The 22,751-nt window shown below is 38.5% G+C and overlaps 1 protein-coding gene across 1 annotated transcript in view; it reads right to left on the bottom strand.

Annotated features, from left to right (window-relative positions):
• LRRK2 (leucine rich repeat kinase 2) overlaps positions 1-19,533 on the bottom strand; it is a 118,504-nt gene extending 98,971 nt beyond the window's left edge. Inside the window, exons 1-7 of the mRNA XM_081127291.1 lie at positions 19,176-19,533; positions 18,815-18,900; positions 14,343-14,452; positions 11,453-11,541; positions 7,833-7,967; positions 5,331-5,465; positions 2,738-2,869 (exon numbers count right to left, since the gene is read on the bottom strand). Of these exons, the coding sequence (XP_080983417.1) occupies positions 2,738-2,869; positions 5,331-5,465; positions 7,833-7,967; positions 11,453-11,541; positions 14,343-14,452; positions 18,815-18,900; positions 19,176-19,329 (841 nt within the window). The 5' untranslated portion in view covers positions 19,330-19,533. The remainder of the gene's footprint in view (positions 1-2,737; positions 2,870-5,330; positions 5,466-7,832; positions 7,968-11,452; positions 11,542-14,342; positions 14,453-18,814; positions 18,901-19,175) is intronic.
• Positions 19,534-22,751: the final 3,218 nt, after the last annotated feature.

Below are 22,751 nucleotides of genomic sequence, written 5' to 3' on the forward strand. Positions count from 1 at the left end.
AAATGCTTTTGTTTAGGGATGCAGAAATCCAAGCTCTCGGCCTGATTTCGCCCCTTACTGACTACAAGATTTTGATAACACACATAGACTTGCAAAAGTGGTTCGTCTGTAAGTATGGCAATATGGTAATATGTCTTAATATTTGAACATTCCTTTCATAGTTTCCAAAGTTGTTTCTTATATATAATGGGGGTTTTTGATCCTTGAAACAATCCTGGAAGATGGGGGGGAGTGGTGCAAGGAGGTTCAAGAGGGAGTTGAAACAAGAACTCTGAGCTGAATGCAAATGGACCAACCAGAGTAGCCTTCTCGGAAAGTATGGATCACTGCAATCAACAGACTAGCCTTGGACTCCCTCCAAGGTGGGGTAACTCAGCCAGAGTCTCCCATATTCAGCTTGGACCTTAAAAAGATTCTGAAGTGCTCCTAGGTCTGTCCTGTGCCCTGGTTCCTGGGCAAACATCTCTGCAGGAGCATCTGAATTTAGGTCCTCAGGATTTGCAGAGATGAAGCTCAATCAAAGAGATACTCCCCAGCATACAGGAAAAGAAGACTGTGACAGACTGGCAGTCAGCACAGAAGCAGCAAGCTTAAACTCCCAAGCATGTCTTATATTGGAATTATCAGATACAAAACACAAGATAGCTATGGATTAATGATTAAAGAAATAAAAATCAGAATAAAAGAATAGAAAGAAAGAGCAAACAAGAGGCATCCAAATGTTACCTGGCAGATATGAAAATAAAGAGATTTTAGAAATGTATTTAAAAAAATCTAATAAATGACCAACCTGAATTTATCACAGGAGCACAAAGTGGCTTAATATTTGAAAACCTCTAGGCGTAATTCTCCATATCATCAAGATAAAAGGTAAATAACTGATCATAATATATTTTTTAATATTTGCTAAAATTCAATACCTGTGATTTTTTGTTTTAAAAAGCTCACATGTAAAAATAACAACAAAGAAGAAACAGAAACTTCTTAACTTGATAAAAGGTACTTGTCACAACAAAAACAAGACAAGATTAATTTAAAAAAAAACTTATTACAAGCATTATTCTGGATGGGAGAATGTTAAAGCATTTCCTTTCAAGTCAAGATCAAGGCAAGGATGCCTACTATCACTGCTTCTATTCAAAAGTGTACCAATTATTCTGGGCGATGCAAGAAGACAAGGAAATGAAATAATAGATGTAAGGAGAGGAAAGGAAAAATCCATACTTTCGTTATTAACAAATTAAATAACTGCAACATAGAAAACCTAAGAGCATTTACAAATACATTGTTAGAATTAATAAGAGTTTAGAAAGGCAGGTAAGATAGCTACTATACAAAAAATCATTTGTACTTCTTTATGCATACACAGTTTAAAAGTACAATGTCAAAAGACATACCATTTATAACAAAAAATAAAGTATCTAGAAATAACTAACAAGATGTGCAAAAAAATTATAATGTGAAGTCAATTCTTCTTAAATAGATCTATATATTCTGTGCAATTCCAATCAAAATCCCAATGGAGTTTTCAAAGGAACTTGACAACTTATTTATAAAATGTATATGGAATAGTTAAGGCCCAAGGAGAAAAGCTAAACTATATCCCAAAAAGTAGAATGCATGGCGACTTGACCTATTAGCTTTTCAGATATCATGACTTACAGAGTTATAATAATTTAAACAGCATGATATGGATCCAAACAAATCAAATGAACCAACACAACAAAACAGCAAAAACAAACATAAAATTTTATGTAAACCATCAAATGATATATTTTATACATATAAATAATGCATATATTATACATATATATATATATTCAGTGTATCACAACACTCAGAAATGAATCAACCATATAATAAATTGTGCTCTCCATATTACTTTTTAAAAAGGGAATGGAATTCCTACTTTATAACAATTCCAGACAGATTATAACTTCAATGGTTAAATTAGAAAGATATGGTACAAAATATAGACTATATTATTTTAGGGGAAGGAAAGGATCTCTTCATATACATTTTAAAAAGGTAAATCACAAAGCAACTAATTATTAAATTAAACTATATTACAGAAGCCACCATAAAGACAATAAAGATAATAAAAAGACAGGTCCCCACTTAAGAGAAGATATTTTCAATATATATAACCAATCACCAAAACATTTCATACAACCGTATGAAAAAATATTTGAGTCTTATAAGCATAATTTTTTAATTGCAGAAGATGATATTCAGCATAAGTTCATTTTATTAAACAAAAACAAGTGAACATTAACACTTTTATTTAGGGAGATGCACAAACGTAGTATAACTATATTAGAAAGCAAAACCAAAAATTACCAACACAAAATTCTGGATGGTGTTAACCTCTGTAGAGAAAGCAGGGGGAGCTACCAGAGGAGCTTTACCAGCCCTGGCAAGGTACCAATACTTCAGTTGGGTAGAGAGTCCTTTTGCACTGTGCTTCACATTTGCAAATATTATGCTTATTCTTCTGTATGTGCCAACAAAATGATACTTTAAATACAGCACTAACAATAAGATAATACTTCTCTTACATTACACACATCTATTTTTGCCACTCCTTTTAAAATTCCACCTAAGCATGATAGAACAGTTTACAGCTTCCATCCAATGTATGTCCGCATGTTACTTCTCCAACATAAAACATACATAGGCTATATATACTCACATCATATAGACTGTGATCATAAATGAACCAAGAATTACAACTCACCTAAGGTGAGCCTATGGAGCAAGCAGCAGCTCACTTCCTGAATCTTCTCATTAACAGGGAATGCTCTCATGGCTTCCACCACAATGTTGTAACACCTGACGTTGCCGCTCATGAGGACTTCGACATTACTGCCTAAATTTAAAGAAATCATAATCATCAATAAGGTAATGATTCCCCCTTTTAAAAATGCATACAACTACTTATATCAAGTGTAAATCTATGGCAGCACAATGGATACATTTCCAAATTCAAATACCAGGTTCTGTCAAAAATAGCTGTGAAAACACTATGTTGTTCATTGTGAATATAATAGAATTTAGGACTCATCTCTAGCATTAAAGGAAAGTTGCTTTATTCCTGTTTCTTGGCTGAAAAACTTAAACAAAATAAAGGGAAAATTGAGAGTGTTTTTATATAAGAATAAAAATATAATGTCTTGGCCATAAATATTGGGGCCTATTTTCTAATGAGCCACTAGATCATTGGATGATGGCCTTTAATTGTTCCTTTTCCTCAAACCAACAAAAGGAAAATGAAGATTATGTTCCGTAATTAAACAGCTAAAATCAGCTATGATGGATTTTCTGTCCATTCCAGAAGGGCAGCAGCAGAACAGCCAGCATGCAGGGCAAAAAAATCAAGCTTCCTGAAGGCTGTGAGATAGGTGAGGAAAAGTATGGGGCTTGGGAGGAGAGGCAGCATATGAAAACATGTGACTAAGGGACAAACATTGGGAACCAAAAAGGAAGGAAAAAACCCACTGGGAAAAGCAATTAATTAAGAGAGAGAGAGAGTGTGTGAACAGCCCCTGTGTGGAGAAAGCTGTATGTCTGAATGAAATGTTGACTATTATTAAAAACAAACAAAGATATTGCAAAACACATTTCTTTATCAGCATAGCCAGACTAACCAACTGCTTTTTCTAAATATATATTTTTAATGTTTAAGTTGTACTAAAAAAATTAAAATGTTATCATAGAAAATGGCCTCTTAAAATCATTTTCTACCTTTACTCAGAACAGCAGACATGATTTTCTTTAAGACTCAACGGCAAATGTCTTCCGATTATTATCAGTGTTTAAAAACATTGATTTCTTTTTTTTTAAGTTGCTACTTCCTTTGACCTTTACATTATGAATCAACACATTTTCACTGGAGTTATGGCAGATGTGGGTGGAAAACACTGAATTTCAAAAACAGCCAGCCCAAAATAAATAAACAAATGTATAAATATAGCCAAGGAAAAGTGAAATGAAGAAAATTTATTCACTTTGTTGACAGTGGATGACTCAGGGATATCTAAAAGCATGTCCATTCTCTATTATTGTTCAGTCCCATCCACTTCCAATGCTTAACTTCCTTTGGATAAGAAAATGATGGACTGTAGAACCATCACAAAGACAGGGCTTTCTTTCATGAGGGAACTGAGTTTTTACTGAAGTCTCACATCTTCAGGTTTCCATGTCTGAAACCGTACATGCATATTTACATAATCTACTATACATATGAAATACAAATTACATAATAACATGGTCAATGTTTTTATAACACATTACATAACAGAGACTAGTCTGCATTTTTCACATTATTTAACCCACTTAATCCTCACAATTTCACGTGTGAAGATGAACATATTACTAGATAAATGCATGTGTATATCCTGTATAAACCCACCCAGGTAATAAATGAAATACAAAATGCTCAGGCACTTACAAAACTAACAGAATCTGAAGCATTATTTTAGCCCATTGACAATCACTGGTAGCATACACAGCAAATTAATTTCTCATCTATACTTTTTGTGTCAAAAGTGGCTAGATTTCAAAACATCAAAGAATGCTAAACAAGGATCACAACAAAGTCTAAACTCCTTCCAGTGCCCTTTTGGGCCCTTTAAGATCTGGTTGTCTCCAGTTTCATCCACTGGCTGTTATCAAGCCCTTCCCCCAGCTCCATTAAATGACAAACAAGCAGACACTCGGGACTGTGCATGTGCATTCACACACGCATTCACACACACACACAAACATGCACATACATACATGCACACACACACTTACACCATCTTAAACACAGTTTACTGAGCTACTTTCGTCTTCTTAAATGCACTATGCTCTCTTAGTCCGGGATCTTTACAATTATGACGCCCCCTCTCTGGGCCACTCTGCCTACACTGCCAATTCCCCTCACACCTCCCTGCACATAAAAAGCTCTTCTCAACATTCAAGTCTCTTTTGAGCCTTGCCTCACACCCTGTTTTTTCTCCTAACCCTAAGTCCTTCAGCCAACACTTGCCTTACACTACATTGCAATCACCTGTGTACTTACCTATATCTCCCACGGTGCTATGGGCTCCAAAAAGGTAAAAAGCATGGTTATATTTTCTACTACAGTTTTCTCAGCACCAAGCCCAGAGCCAGCTCCAGTACAGTATCAATAAATAACAACTAATTAAATGAATAAATAAATAAATGAATGGGTTCAGAATCCGTAAGTTTCTAAATAATAAAAATATTTTAAAAGCACACTCAGGAAGGAAAGCTATTATAATTGTTCACATACAAAAAAGAAATCATGTATATAGGCTACTTACAAGGAATTGCTAGGGAATGTAAACAGCGCAGTACGTAAAGCACAATCTCCTCCTCATCTTTAAAGTTTTTTAATGCACTTAGCAATATCATATAATCTTTATTCTCGACAAATTCAGTCAGTTGCTCCTCTGAAACTGAAAAACGAAATGCAAAATACTGAAAAAGCTTAAAAATGACATAAAATTTTAATTACTTAAATATAGAATATTCATGATAGTTGTATGAGACACAATAAATGTAACTTTAAAATATATATATCAGCAAAACCCTTTAAAAATTTTATAGTGGGAAAAGAGCTATTGAGATTAAAATAGTTTTGTTTTGACCTATATTAGTTTCTCCATGAATTGAAATGTTAAAGTTTTAGTCATCAACCAGTTCTCAGAAAAACAAAATTATTTACAACTTTATTTGGGGGACTTTAGAGAATACTGAGCAATGACTAATGAAGATGACCTATGGGAAATAAACACACCATAATACTGAAAAAGGAGTGGTTAATAGTACACTGCTGACAGACAGCTCAGCTAAATCTATCAGTTCAAGAGGAATGAACTTTAGCAAATGACAAGTAATTAGATTTTCAAATATTCTTTCTTAATGGTCTTGATTTCATCAGAGATCAAAAGTTATCATTAATTTTCATAATTAAAGTCTCTTGATCAAGCCAATGAGTTCCATTTGGAGTCACTTTATTGGGTGGGAACCTCAAACACATGTACAAAAATCTGGTACAAAAATGATGTACAAAAAAACCTGAAAAGAACACTGACCAAAAAGTTAGAAAATGTAGCATTTCATGATCAACATTACTTTTTGTTTTTCAACTTTATACCAACAGTCCATATAATATAATGTGAAAGTGGTTAAGTTCTTCTAATAAGTGAGGAGTAGCATTAAACTTCCTCATTTTATGAAGCAGCTTCCACAGCATACTTTCAAATTTTGAAAATTAACTTTCCAGGTACCCCTAAGTCCTGGAGAACTTGATACTCCTGGAAAAATTCAGCAATTTTCCTAGTCTACATTTACAATCATAATACTGGCAGCATTGTTGTTCTGTTGAACAAGATCTTAACATTCCCTGGTGCTTCGCCATATGTCATGCATGGGTCCCCCAACGTTGACGTGAGTGTGATGATAGCCCCTCTTCCACAAAAAAGAATGTGCCCCCTAAACTGCAACAGAAGATTACAGGCCCTGTGAGACAACAAAACTTCAAACTCCATTTTTGTCCCATTCTTAGCAAAAGCTTAGTTGCAAGATAAAACATTTATAGAAGATAGCCCAAAAGACATGCAGTTCTTCCATTTGTCACTCCCGGTAAACTCTTGTCCCCAAGCATGATTGTCAGAGAGGGGTCCATGCTGTTCTCACTCTTGACAGAGTGTCTTTCACTGCAATACATTTTGTATTCCTTGCAAATTGTGTGTACTTGATCATCTCAACCAAGGAAACCCATGGAAGGATTTTCTCAGGTTTCTCAGGAGACCCGTTGCTTGGCCTCATAAATGGGTTTACTTTTATCTCAAGTATATTTGTAACCAATGATGTTTACCTCTTTTCTTTGCCTGATAGGAAGCAAAGAGCCAAATTTCTGGTCTATCCCCTTGCAAAATGCAAGGGGACAGTTGGTAAATTTAACCTAACTTCCTGTAATTTTCCCTTCACCCATTTTTTCTCTAGTCTATATAAATATCTATAAGCTATTTAAGATCCTTCTGGAATGAGACAGAATTCTACAGTATAAGGTGATCTATCCTATTCCTGGAGCTACCAAAAACTAGAGTGGTAAACTGATATAGACACAGGGCCCACATAAATTATTCTTATCTTAACCACTCAGCACTGTCAGTTCTCATAATGATGCAAAAGCTGCTCTCGAAATATAGTGGTAAATTGAACTGCAATGGTGGCAACTTGCTGTGTGCCCTCGGGCAGGTTGCTTATGTCACCTCTGATCCATTTCCTCATCAAGTCAGTGGAAGGACAAAAGGTTCCAACTCCCTCTAAAATTACATGATAATCTCTGTTATCAATCTTAGTGCCATGTGATAAAATACATTAGACTTTTTCCTAAGGGACCCTTTGTAAACCTCCTGATTCTTGACACACAGCCTTTACCGATTTCTAAATCTCTGGTGATGACTCAACGTCATAAGTCCAAATTTAACCTATGCTTGACTTCACAGTTTTATTTTTTCTTTCTTAACACCTACACATCCGGTTTGCAAAGTGAACCTTATGTCTTATTAAGCAATGGATAAAAGTGTACTACAATTACATAATTTATAACCTATGAATAAAATTCATTCCACAAAAACAAGCAGTATTTCTGAATGAACACCATTACTTATCCTTGACTGACAACTCCCTCATCTTAATAAATAGTACAACTTTAAATACCTTCCCAATATCATAATTATATTCTATTTTTCCCATTATAAACCTTTTTTCCCTTATATAAATATCAAAATAAAGAATTTGACATTTTTAAATACCTCTCTCAAACAGCACATGTAAAGCTTTGCATCCAAGTTTCTGGACCTCGTCATTGGCTGAAAACGCTCGCATGGCATCGAAAATTAGTAAGAAAATATCGCTTTCTTCATCCAATATCAGCAAGGTGATTTTACCTATTTTGAAGAGAACAATATGGCCCAAAAGTAAACAGCTGCTTTACTGTTTAATGTGTTCACTTTAACATGAGGACTATGAAAGGTTTCTGGACTTTTCATTTTGATCCACCACTTAACTGCCCCAGATGTTAGACCAATCAGGTTCAACCGTCTTTCTAAATAAGATCAAGTGCCAGAACGCTTTACTATGTGATTCCCAATCAGTATCTGTAGCCAAGACATCTTGCCTTCAATTCTTGAAACATATTTCTAAACATATTTCTATCTGCCTCTTAGACAACACTACCTGAATATCCCAAACCTAGGCTTCTCCCGTTCCGTCTTCATCAGTGATACCATCACCCAATAATTACCCCAGAGAGAAACCACCGAGTCATCTTTCTTCCTCACATTCTCTTCACACTCTCTGCTCAACCAAAGAATCAACTCATCACCAAGTCCTTTGAATCTATCTCCTAAATATCTTGAAAACTCCTCATGAACTAGGTCCCTCCATTCCTATTGTGTTCAGGTCCTCATCATCTCTAACCTGGATGCAAACACAATTGCTTCATTGCTGGGCTTGGCCCAAATTCCTACACCATTTATTCCCCAAATGATATTTCTAATATACAACTATGATCCTGTAAACCTCTTGCTGAAACTGTCTAAGGCCTTCTCATACTCTTCAGTTGATAAATAAGACCCTTCACCACCTGGCTGCCTTATTTCATTAGCCCTGTGCCCCTCCACGCATTGCTGACTCTAACCATGATAAACTCCTCACTGATCATGACACATTTTCTTTGATATCCCTTGACACTTGCTCTGGCTGCATGGAACGCCCTTGCCCTTGCCCACAGCAAATATACTCCCACCATCATTCAAGAAATAACACAAGCTCTGCCTATTCTGACAATAAAAATGGCAGTGCTGGAATGGAAGTGGTGGTGGTAGTCGTGAACCCTGGATAGCACATAACGTGTCAGACGCAGGTTGAAGAACTCCACTTTAACACGTGTACACCCAGGTGGTAGGGGCAATCCCCATCTGAGAGATAAGAAAACTGAAGAAACCTATGAGATAAGTCAGCTGAGTGAGTTTGCCCAAGATCCAAGAACCAATAAGAAGCAGAGCTGGATTAAACTTGTTCATGTCCATACTTGGAACTTCTACAAATGAGTTTAGCTGCTCTGTTCTCTATGTTCCTATGTTGGTTTTCTTCACATCTCTGTTGTAGTACTTTCTTAATAAATTAAAATTATTTATTTAAATATTCTTTGTGTCCTTGCCTGTGCTGTCAGTTTAGTACCCACTAATTATATCTAGCTTTGTAAACTCTAAATTAATTAAATTAAATAAAATTAGCCCTAACCGGTTGCTCAGTGGTTAGAGCATCGGCCCACAGACTGAACAGTCAAGGATTCAATTCTGGTCAAGGGCATGTACCTTGATTGCAGGCTCGATCCCCAGTGGGCACTGGTTGAGAGGCAGGCAACCAATTGATGTGTCTCTCTCACCTCTGTATTTCTCTCCCTGTCTTTCCCCCTCCCTTCCACTCTCTCTAAAAAAAAAAAAAAAAAAAAAAATGGAAAAAATGTCCTCAGGTAAGGATAAACAAACAAAAAAATTTTAATTAAAATTCAGTTTTTCACATTTTAGATGTTCAATAGCTACCACATATGGCTACTAACCATGATACCACAAAGTACAGATTTCCTTCATTTCAAAAAGTAATATTGGACAGTGGTGCTGAACTGTCCACGACTTCTATATGGTAGGAGTTTTGTCTCATCTCTCTTACAGCTCTCTGGCACAACAGGAACTGCCCAGTAACTATTAAATCAACTAACTAATAAGCCAAACAACAAAATGATTCATAAAGTAACCTTTAATGAGTATCCGAAATAAACTTTAAAACACATTAAAAACTTTCCTAACAGTGCAAAGTTGTGAAAGCCATGTGGAAGAAATGAAACTGACTAGTCTTTTCAAAACACATGGCGAATTTCCTAACTATCTGCACACTGCTCACTTCAATATAGTCCAGTGTTGGTCGATTTTGAAAATTCATAAACCCTCAGCAGCTTCCTGTCCATTGCCAAATGGAGAAAGACACCCCCCTCTCAAAAAAAAAGCTCTCAAGGATGAGTTTAAAATAAATCATGGTTAAGATTAGTTAGTAGATTCCAAACATGGACCTGGCATCAAACCGGCAACCTTCTGGTGGACCCCACGATGCCCAACCGAGCCACACCAGCCAGGGCCTTTATACATTTGAATAAAAGCCTGTGGTGAAATGGTGAGTACATTCTGGCCTTTCCTCTCCACCTGATCTTCACTGTCTTTCTTCCTTTCTCTTTCTCCTACTGGGTCTTCATTACTAAGCGAGTCCAGCCCACATCCCAGTCCCTATGGTGCTATCCTCGCAGGTCTCTCACCTCTTGACCTAAAGCACCCTCCACCACTTTAAAGGGAACACCTCCCTGTCCTTCCTGATTTGCTTCCCTATAAACAGCCTTTCTTCTCAGAACCTTATATCAGAGCAGGTGGCCATCACAGCAATGAGCACAACTATTCCAAAATATCAAGTCTTTGTTTTCAGGTCCAAACAGATGTTTCCTCATGGAAAGAACCTGACATGCGGAATTAGCCCCTGGTTCTACTCCTTCTTGGCTGAGGCAACCTCTCTGTGCTTTAGTATTCCCTTCCTAGAAAACGAGATAAAACACCTCTCAAGGGATGTTTTGAGGATTATGTTTTTAAAGGCATGGGAAGTATTTTACAAGTGAAACGTGGCATCTATCAAGCACTCAAGAAGTAATGCTGCCTTGGCTGGTGTAATTCAGTGGTTAGAGCATCGGCCCGTACACTGAAGGGTCTTAGGTTCAATTCCTGGTCAAGGGCACATAACTGGGTTGCAGGTTCAATCCCTGGATCCAGTCCAGGTGCATGTGGGAGGCAACCAATTGATGTGTTTCTCTCACATCGATGTTTCTCTCTCTCCTTCTCTCTTCCTCCCTTCCACCCTTTCTAAAAATCAATGAAAAAAATATCCTCAACAGAGGATTAACAAAACCAAAAAAAAGTAATGCTATAATTTTTTAAATATTACTATTATCATACTCTAGAAAATATATTATTATAAAAAACATATTACAGATATAATGAAGAAAGATATAATGATGACAAGGACATGTATGGACAACAAGCTAATGGGAATCTAAGATGTGGGACCAGATTTTGGGAGTCAAGCTGGGGCTAGAAATATAAATTTGGGTGTAGCACTATACAAGGTAATGTTGAAAGCCAAGATATTACGTGGGATTTGAGAGAAAAAGTTAGAGAAAAGAGATAAGGAAAGTAGAAACAAAGAATCTGGAAAACCACCAATATTTAGGTTATATTATGTTATTACACTTTAAAATGACATTAAAACACAGCAAATGGTTTAAAATATTTTAAATATGAGTTAACATTAAAAATGTATGTGTATATATTACCCGAAGTTAGAAGGAGATCTAAGGCCTTCAGTCCAACCACTGACAGATTTACACTGGCATTATGAAATGTGAGCATTTTAATAATCAGCCTGTAATTAAAAAGAGACATCGAGATCAGTGAAATACCTAGGCATTTGCTTTTTTAGATATTGTTTTTTACTCACCTATATTTCATTCAGCTCATTGTATTTGAGTCCCTGTATTGAAGCTCATGTACTTTTTTCTTCCTGTAAACCTAAGCCAGGCTTATGACAATCAACAGGGAATCCCCACGAGTATGGCTCAGTTGGTTGGAGCTTCATCCTGCTCACTGAAAGGTCGCCGGTTCAATACCCGGTCAGGGCACAAGCCTGGGTTGCAGGTTCAATCCCGGTGGGGTAGCATACAGGGGGCAATGCATGGGTGGTTTTCTCATACATCAATGTTCTCTCTCTCTCTCCCTTCCCCTCTCTCTAATATCAGTAAAAACATATCCTCAGGTGAGGATTAAAATATATACATATATAATATATATTCAAATTTAATTGTTAACAATTTTCACCAAACTCTATTATCTAAAATATCATGAAGTTATATGCATCAAGAGATCAAGCCCATTTTTATATGTGATATAAATTTATGAGTTATATGTAATACATAATGATGTATTAAAATATAGAGATGTCATAAAGATGTTTGTATATATAAAGAAGCCATTTGAATATTTAAATTATTGATTTTACTATTTTTGAAAAAGAAATTGATAATACTTTACAATAGAAAGTGAACCTACTATATCAATAGTATTCAATGCATTCATTAAATTTGAGTCTGTGCTATCAGTTCTAAAATATACGATCTTTAGTCTATTCCGACCAGTGTTGTTTGGCTTAACATTGTTAGGTAGTATCCATATCTTCATTTAGACACAAGAAACTTGTCACATGGCCTCCAGCTGGTAAGGTGAGGAGGTGAGGGACCCCACTCTTCGACACTGGATTCTCCTCCTACCCATGCTAACCCTACCTCACATGTACCCTTTCCTCTATTCCTGACTTCACCACCCAAGGGGTTTCTTCTTCAGTACTGTAAGCTTGGGGGTGGGGGGGCTGTCCTTGAATACAGGGAGAAATGTTTTACAATAAATTTTTGCTGAGAATCTAATACTCCCCACTGTAGAGAGCAGTGTCTATCTTGTCCGCATTACTCCCGGCCTAAAGTAGAGGTGTACTAACAGCTGATGAGTGAAGGGTAAATGAATGAATGAGCAAATGAGTGAATGAGTGACTGAATGAATGAGTGAGACTCCTTGTAGAAATGTTCATGTAATATCATTTGAACAGATGGTTTGTGCTAGAATCCGACTAGATGCATTTTCCAACACTCCCTAAGGTTACAGATTGCTAATCTTTAGGGATCTTGGAAATTCTCAACCAAACCAAGAGACACATAAGATTAAAATTACTAATTACAGATACAGTTTACATAATTACTCATTAAATACTGTATACTTTAGAACTGACTTAAAGAACTTCAGAGATTAGTTTGGAGATGAGAACATTAATTGTAAATATGCCTTTTCAAAATACATTCTTTTTTAAAAAATTTATCTTTATTGTTGAAAGTATTACAGATGTCCCCTTTTTATAATTTTTTTAAATCCTCACCTGAGGGTATTTTTTTCCATTGCTTTTCAGAGAGTGGAAGGGGGGGAGGGAGAGAGAGAGAAACACTGATGTGAGAGAGGCTCATCGATTGGTTGCCCCCCACTCTCACCCCAACTGGGGTGGAGCCTGCAACCGAGGTACATGCCCTTGGCTGAAATCGAACCCGGGACCCTTCAGTCCACTGAGCCAAACCTTCCAGGGCCAGATGTCCCCTTTTTAAAATACGCTCTTTAGATAATGGAAACTGAAAAACAGTAACACATTTACTGAAGATGGAAAAATGTACAAGAACAGATTTGCTCACCTACGAACAAATAGCTGTTATTTGTCTAAATTTGCATCTATAGCCGATACCAATAAACAACACAAAGATGTAAGATTTCCTTTTGCATATATTACATTTTTCAAGCAATATGCCATTGGAAACAATATGTATTCACTTCTCTGTGCTAAAGGAAAGTCACATTAGGTATAAAAAAAATCTAAAGTTAATGACAGGAGATGGTTTTTAAATGTCACAAAACAAAGTTATCCAAAATGAATTTTCCTGGAAAGAGATTTTTCTTCAGAAAAGCTTTTCTTAACTAATTATGGCTAAATAAGTGGTCTCATCTAAAAAGTCATTATAATGCAAACTGCAATAGCATAGCTGGTAAAATAGCTATCAAGATTTGGCTGCAGATGTGCTGAAAGGTAATTTCTTCTTTTCATTTTGAAAGCTATTTAAGCTCATTAAATATATATGCATGAATATACATAAATGTACTTCTTAAAGACAGTAAAGCATAAACTTCCAAATTACTATTCACAGAACTAACTTTTTAGTTCCCGTATTTTTTTTTTTTAAGAACTAGTGGTTTATATCAGTTCTACAGTTAAAAAGTAGAAAAAAAGTACAGTTAAAAAGTGAGAAGAAAAAAAAAAAGCTTCTTGGTTTGAATTCATAAGTAGTCATCAAAAATCTACAACTTAACCAGTTGTACAACTGTATTTTTATATTATTAAAATAATAAAACCTGACGTTTTACCTCAAATGTTAGTTTTCTTATTCCATTAGATAATATACTTCTGAGTTGAAAGTTCTCTACAAATGTAAATCATTGATTCAAGAAAAAATATCCTTGTATTTTAAAAAAATTTACTAGATTGACTTGGATTACAAATATAATGTATCAAGAAAACGGTTGTCATATGGACGGAGAAATATTTAATGTGGTGTGTTTTGACACATCTGTCATACTTACTGGTGAACACCAAGGACTTCCCAATCCTGTCCAATACCTTGGGGTCCCGTTAAGCTTTGCATTGTATCTGGACAGACTTCTATTAATTTGCATAGAAGTGACCAACCCACCTGAAAGCAAGAAAGCCAAATATTCACATTTTTTAAAACATGCTAATGGGACATTTTCAGTCAAACAAGAATCTCTTCCTTTCTAGAACGACAGGTGACTAAATTACTTTTAAAAATTTATTTTAAAACAAAATGATAATCTAAAACACTTCCTGAGAAAAGCAAGCCATGTCCTTAGAATACTTCTTGCTCCAAAAACCATACCAGAGGTCACACAACAAATATTACAACATATTTCTGAATAATGAAGGAAATAGACATCTTGTTGTCTAAATATAAAAAAAGAAAAGTAAAACAAAAATAGTTTTCAAGGACATATCAAGATTAGGAAGAGCAAGAAAAGCTACACTCAGGCCTTAGTATCATTTAAGTCATATCTACCTGAGAGAATTTCTTCTAAATATTTAGGATTTTAATAATAGGAAAAAAAATGAAGTGGTTTGGAATGGAGGATTAGGGGAAGTTGAAGATGTTCATGGCAAAGTATGAGTTACCAGGGAAGACTGCTCCCCAGGTAATGGGCCTAGAAAAACAGCATTATTGTCTGGTGACAATGTAACATCTGTTACAGAAAAAAGAGAAAGGCAATATAAGATAGAGAGGAGACAGAATTTCTCAATAAAGCCCCCTAGGTTTCTTTAACACATCTAAAAATGAGCTGATGAGGTCTACACAACAAAAATGTCCCGAGGCTCTTTCACATTTCCAAATGAAATATTATCTTAATGGTGCATGGTTTATTGTTTATTTTGGAGGGACTGTTTTCCTTTTTATTGAATTTATTGGGGTGACACTGGTTAACAAAATTATACAGGTTTCAGGTGCACAATTCTGTAACACATCATCTATACACTGTATGTGTGTTCACCACCCCAAATCAAGTCCCCTGCCATCACCATTTATCCCCCCATATGCTCCTCCACCTCCCCCAATTCCCCACCCCCAGCAATCACCACACTGTTGTCTGTATCCGTGAGTTTTTTCTCTCTCTTTTTTCTCTTCTGCTCAATCCCTCCACCACCCTCTAGCCCCTTAACCCCCACCCCTCCGAGAGCCGTCCGCCTGCTCTCTATGACTTTGTCTCTGTTTTGCTTGTTAGTTCATTTTAATCATTAGATTCCACATATGAGTGAAATCATATGGCACTTGTCTTTCTCTGACTGGCTTATTTCACTTAGCATAATGCTCTCCAGATCCACCCACACTTTTTAAATATATCTTCATTCTAAGACTGGATGCATAAGTGGAATTGAGGGATGCAGAGAGTTGAATGACAAGATGAGATATTTCTGTACATCCAATAAGAAATAGTGGCACAAGTTTCTTACTTATTTACAGGAATAAAGGGTATTTCACCAGATAAAAATAATTACACATGATCTCTTTCCCGTATCATTTCTGGATCTTTTCTGGATTAAGCACGAATTGCTTCACTCTGTCATTACTTCCTTTTACATACTTCCAAATTGCTTGAAAAGGCAGCAATTTCTGACAGCTATTTTTTCTATATTTAAATAGGACATCCTCTTCTGTATAAGCTGAACAGACATTGACAATTCAGCTGTCATAGAAACCAGCTATTTTGGTGCTTTCATAAAATACACTGAGACTTTTTTCCCCGCAAGTATTTAAGAAAATAACATTTGGAACAGCTTCCGGTAGGAAATAAATCATAAATCACACAGGATGCTATATTCATTTCTGTACCTGCATGGCTTTCTCAAGGAGAAAACCTGTTTTGTTTCGGTTGGTGAAGCAGCAGCATCAGAAATTGTTTTGCAAAAAGACTGAGGCAACTGGGCTTCCATGATTAAACAGAATTGCTCGCAGTAAAGCAGAGGTAGCAACTGATCCATTAATCTGTTCAATTAAAAGCTTATCTTTCTAAGGGAGAAGGTGCCCATCCTGCACAGCTATAATATTATTAAATCGCTGTTTCACTTTATTATAATCAGTCTATAAACTCAAGGATCTAATTAATGCACAATAGGAAAGAGTCTAGGGGGTTGAAGAAAATTTTTGTCCCCTTCATTTATTTCACTCCCTCACTTCAAAGGTTGAAACTGGGTGGATAAAGACAAGTAATGTAACATTGAGAAGCACAGAGAAACAGTCAGACTGGCAGGAACAGAAAAGTAATAGGACAGCTAGCCTAACGACCAATTCTCTAAAGATTATCATTTGTTAAGGAGCATTAATAAAATATGAAGAGATCTTGAAAATAAAAATCCAGAGTCTGCACTATCATGTTAAATAAATTATGGAAAGAAATCTTAATATTTTCTTTTGAAGGATAATTTACCTGAATTCCTTAAATTCATCAGTAAGAGCTTTTTCATCCAGCACTTCCAGCTAATTCAATATACAAAGCATGAAAGGATATCTATGCAAGTTATAGCATGTAAGGGGGGGGGAACCACTTTCTTTTAAAGTATTAAAATACTTTTAAAATATTAAAGTGGAGTATTAAAATATCAGTGAGAGACCCCTTTCTACAGCCCTTTGATAAGACTAATGATAACTAAAATTGATGATGTCACTGTGCCCAGCAAGGCCATAATATCTGCACAAAACTGTTGTGCTTTTTACTGGCACAAAAATCTTATGAATTCAGACATCGAGTGGACTGTACAACGGAAAGAGGCTCTTACGTGTGTGAGACTTGAGTCCTGGCTGTGTCACTAGTCCTGTGATCCTAAATGGGCTGCTTACTCTGAGGAAAAACTAGCCCGTGAGCTTCCAAAGAGGGCAGTGAGATGCCAGTGAAAAGCAAACGATGTAACGTATATATAACACCCTTTGCAGACTAATACACCAAAACTAATCATTCTATTCCATTAAATTACCAAATAAGAAGATAATTGCTTATTTTCCTGGACACCTTGTCTCTGGTACCCACTGGGCAAGGACAGCGATATTCATACCATGCCCAGGCACAGGCAGTTCCTACAATGAAGAATTAGGTGGTGGGCATGCTCCAGGCTCCCCTGGGTTCTCAGATCTAGCACTGCCTCTTCCGGACCCTGCATCCGAAGCCCACGCAGGGTCCAGCTGTTCTGAGTGGCACCCCGCAGGGGTGACTGCACCAAGCACGGAATCCAAGGGATGGAAGGTGCCAGACGAGGCCTTCTGGACACCAAAGCAGAGGCAAGTAAGAGGGGATCATGTGGGTGGCAAGCACTACGGGCCCGCGCTAAAACATCACCTGTGTTTCATGGACGAAATTCAGACACTGTCTGCTAAAAAGAATAGTGCTTTTATCATTGCCTCCATCTTTTCATAGTTTTGTTTGCTAACAGCCTGAAAATCAATAGTCAGAGGGTAAATATTTCAGTTGAAGAAAATAAAAGTAAACCATTTACCCCAGATATAAATGTCCCTATAGAAAAGCAGCTAGATATAGGGTTCACCCAGACCAGACTAGCTGGTTACAGACATAAGCATGAAGACAGAGGCAGAAGGTGCAGACCTACAGGTCCGGGTAACTCTTACATCTCTCTAGCCTCGCAAGTAGGTATTATGACTGCACCTCAGGAAAGGTCAAAGTTCAATTCTCTTCCCCTTCAAGACCTTACATGCAAATGAGGACACTGATTTCAGTTCTCTAAATATCAAAACCTACAAAGGAAGTTAACACGCCAGGCAGCAATTTTGTTTTGACTGTTTACCATCCTTAATTACAACCTTAGGGCTCTTTTTCTAAATATATCTAACGCATTTAGCAAATTTCTGGTCTTCCTATGGCGCAAATTGTAAGTTTCACGCTTCATTCATTTCGATACGAAAACAGCTGAAAAGTATAAATTTAAATGTATAGAGGAATCATAAGACATTACTTCTTTAGATCATACAAGATATCCTACGACGACAGAAGTTTAAAAACAAACTTAAAAACAAACCAACCCTTTACCCTAGGAAAGTTTGCGAGTTACCTCGTTTTATTAATTTAAGTGTTATTCATTTTATTGCTGTTAATTATTCCCCTTCCGCAAACTATTCGCGATGATGTCATCTCTAGGGCATGCTGTGTCAATGTCCCGAAGGATTTTATTGAAATCCTGATGAACTCGCATGGCCAGTAACAGAACTGAGCCCCAACCCATGATTCTTCACCTCCCGCCACTATCCACGTTGTCAGTCAATCCTATAAAGTTACTTCTTAAAAGACAATTTTAGGGAGCACAGTTCGGGAGCCCCGCTAACTTTAGAGAACGATCTGACGCTGCTTCCATCTTCAAATCCCAGCCCGAGGTTTATCCAGCCAAACCTCAGACGGGACCCACGGCCCTAGGTAGTAACACTGACAGGACAACATCCATCACCAAACAGAAGGGGAAGCGGGCGAGGCGCAAACTCCTTTACCTGCTGCACACAAGCGACCCTCAGGTACGAGTCCAAGACGATCAACAGAGGCACGTGGACATTTTTGCCTTGAAATAACTTGGAGGCTGGAAAAGAAGCGGGTGGGGGGGTGGGGGGTGAGACGCCAAGTCACCATTCAGGGTGGCACCCCCTCCAAGTCTGGAAAGGGGGCAGAAAGCAGAGAGGCGCGCGCCAGCCCTCCCCTGGAGTTCCCAGCGCCTCTGCGCCCTGAGGGGTCGAGCCTGTGGCTTCCCCAGAGCCCAGGTTTGCGCAAAGCGCCGGGGAGAAAGTTTGCAAAAGAGACGCGGGGGTGCGGGGCAGGAGGGGCAGACGAAGGAACAGTTCTCTGGAGAAGGATTACCGTGGTCAGCGTAGGTGAACACCAGCATATCCTCCAGAATCTGCACCAGCGTCTCTATCTGTTTTCCTTCCTGGAGATTGTTCAGCCTGACTATCAACTTCTTCAAAGTTTCCTCGCCTTCCTCCTCGCACCCCTGACAGCGGCCACTGGCCATGGCGGGCCCGGCTCCCCCTGCGAGGCCCGCAGCTCGGGGAAGGGCCAGCGGGCGGCCACCGCTCGGGGCGAGCCCAGCTCACCGCGCGCAGCCCGCGCTCCCCGCGAGCGCCATGCGCACCGGCGCGCCGCCTGCCGACGGGAAAGGCGCCGCCCTGCCCGCCTGCGCCCTCCTCCTCTGCTGCCTCCTCCCCCACCCAGGCCCCAAACACGAGCCCGTGGCCTGCGAGAGGCCCCGCAAGGCGCTGCGCTCCGGGGAGCCTCCCGGTGAGCCGCTAGGACGCGGTCCGAGCAGGGCGCGCAGCCCGGGTGGCCGTGGCCGTGACCGTGGTCCCCGCGCGGGCCCAGGCGGGCCGGATCCCAGCGGCAGGGGCGGCGGGGCCGGGAGTGCGCAGGAAGAAACTGACTCAGCGGCCGGCGCGGCGTCCCCAGGCCCGGGGCCCCGCAGCGGCGCGGGGCTGGAGGTGCGGGGGCCGCAGCTGGGCCGCCACCGCTCCGACCCTCCGGCCGGGGCTCGCTCAGCCCCGCGGAAGGTCTGGGAACTGGGAAGAGGAAAAGTGAAGGCCGCCTCCTATCTCCAGATCTAAGAATAGAAATCTGGGCGTTGGGAAAAGAGGACACCGCCCAGCTTGCCCCTTTTTGGAAAACACTCTCTTTAGAGTTCCCCCTATAGGAAGACGCATAATAGGAGGACGGAGAGACATCTTTGCAATCAGATGTGTGTCCGTCTAAATAAATACTTTTTTCTTTTGATTGCCTGAGGCTGTTGGTGAGGGAGGAAATAAAAGTTTTCCGTTAGTTATTTGAAGCTCCTGTTGGCCAAAAGGACACTAAAATCAACTTTTGAAATTGAGTTTACACTCAGTAGAATCTGATAATTGGGGCGTGAGAGAAACACAGGGTAACCTGAAGTGAAAAGGTGACAAACACAAACATTATTCTGTTGGTATTCGAAATTATTCATGACTAGGAGCGTCTGTCACCCTAAAGTTAGAAGAAAAACAAGTCGGAAAGCAGTGTGTTTTTCAGAAAGAGAAACCTGCAAGGAAACAAAGTCACAAGGCTAAACAAAGGTTGTGTTGCCTTCAGATGACTTGTCCTCGGGGTCATTTACAAAACAGGATTGGGCTGGAAAGTTTAGCATTTCACATGTTTAAGTGGCTTGTTGTCAATTCTGTTACCTCATCCTGATGGCAATTCTGAAATAAGACAGCTGCTTATCTTTATTTTACTCATGAGGAAATGGAGATTTCCAGGGGATAGGAGAGCATTGTTAGAGTCAACAGATGAGTTGAGGACCACCGACTTAAACAGAGGTAGGTCTCCTAAAGCCAAACTGAAGGTTCTTTGCACTGCACCACTTTAATCAAAATGAGCTAGGCTTCCTTAAATTCAACCTGGATATAGTGGAATGTGTTTCGTGGTCATAAAGATGTTCTGACTTTTACAGACTCATGCTAAAACATTTGTAGATGGAATGATAGAATGGTTAGGATTTCCTTCAAAATAATCCAGTGGTGGGAACGCAGTGAAACGGGGAGAGGTGGAGATTAAACAAAACCAACTTCGGAACTGATAATTGTTGAAGATAGGTGATGGGTTCATGTGGTCTGTTATACTATTTCCTCTGCATAAAATTTTCCATAAGGAAAACAAAACAAAGAACTCTCTCAGCCCTCTCATCTTTATCATACTTGCAGTAACGTCCTTTCCTTTCTGGTTTCTGAACATGTTTCAACTGCCAACTAACCAGTCAGTATCTCAAGCATTCCTAGTAATTCTCCCTTCCATGCCTCCTTCCAAGGTTGCTCTGCATCAGATTCTCCTTCCCAGTCTACCGGAGTATTATCTTGCAAAAATTCAAAACCTAGCTTCCTCCCAAAGAAAATGAAATCCAAGTAGAAAGGTGTCTCTTCTCCTCCTCAGTTCATTCATCCATCTATTGTGTATATATTGTCCACTCTGTTAGCTAGGCTAGGAGCAGAAGACTTAGGGACCCAAATTCTCTGTTGCAAGCATTCTCTCACACTGCTGCAGTAGGAGGTCAAAGTATCCTTTTAGTTTTCAAAATGTTTAATTGATTGACTAAAATCCAAGACTTATTAACTCTTCAGGTAATTAAAAAGACAGAAAAGGAAGGCTACAGACACAAATTCATGATACAAGTAGTGTTTGGTGGGAAATAAAATGGTGCCAGAACACTTGGCTAGCTTCCTGGGAAATAAAAATAAATAAATAAATAAATAAATAAATAAATAAATAAATAAATAAATAAATAAATGTAAATAAAATTTGTGTAATTGTTAATTACACAAATACCAAAACAAATTCCAGACGGGTTAAAAAGTTAAATGAAGACCAGCTGTCCTGGCTCAGTGGTTGAGTGTCAACCTATGAACCAGGAGATCACAGTTCGATTTCCAGTCAAGGCACATGCCCAGGTTGGGGGCTCAACACCCAGTAGGGGACAAGCAGGAGGCAGTCAATCAATGACTCTCATCATTGATGTTTCTACCTCTCTCCCTCTCCCTTCCTCTCTCTGAAATCAATAAAAACATTTTTTGGAAAAAAATTTAAGTTAAAAATAACTTTAAAAAGAAAACAGAGTAATGGTCACTTAATCATGCTACAGGAAACATAAAAGCTAAAAAACCACAGAGCCTGGCGGGGCGGGGCTCAGCGATTGAGCGTCGACCTGGGATCCAGGCAATCAGGGTTCGATTCCCGGTCAGGGCACATGCCCGGGTTGCGGGCTCGATCCCCAGTCGGAGGCGTGCGGGAGGCAGCCGATCAATGACTCTCTCATCATTGATGTTTCTCTCTCTCTCTATCCCTCTCCTTTCCTCTCTCTGAAATCAATAAAGATATATTAAAAAAAAAAGAAACCACAGATTAGTTACATGTGACTCTATAAAAATTTAATTTTTCTTCAGTCTCCTAAACATCAGTAATAGTTATAAAATGTAATTTTATGTGTGTTTATGTATGTGTACAATAAAAACAATGAGAGAGAGAAAACTTGGAAATCAATCTCACAAAATATTTTCAAAGCCTTTATGAAGAAATTACTAAACTATATTAAAGGGAATTAACAAGACACAAATAAATAGGCCATGTCAATTAATAAGATAAAATATAAAAAAAGATGTCAGTTCTCTGCAAAGTAATACAAAACAATGCAAATCCAATGGAAACCTCAGCAAGAATTCTTTTATAACTTTCAACAAGAGTGGAGAGCTTAGAATAGCCGAGCCATTTCTGAAGAAAAATAAAGAGGGAGAACTGCCCAATTAGACATTGACTCAGGGGTCTCTACTAGTCTTTACCAATTTCCCAGAGGACGGAAAAGTGCCCCATGATGTCTTCCTGTGAATTAGAAAAATGTGCCCATCCTTGCAGGCAGACAGAGCCCTATGCCAGGGT

Source organism: Miniopterus schreibersii, assembly GCF_964146895.1.
Source record: "Miniopterus schreibersii genome assembly, chromosome: 2".
In the NCBI taxonomy this organism is placed as follows: Eukaryota; Metazoa; Chordata; class Mammalia; order Chiroptera; family Miniopteridae; genus Miniopterus; species Miniopterus schreibersii.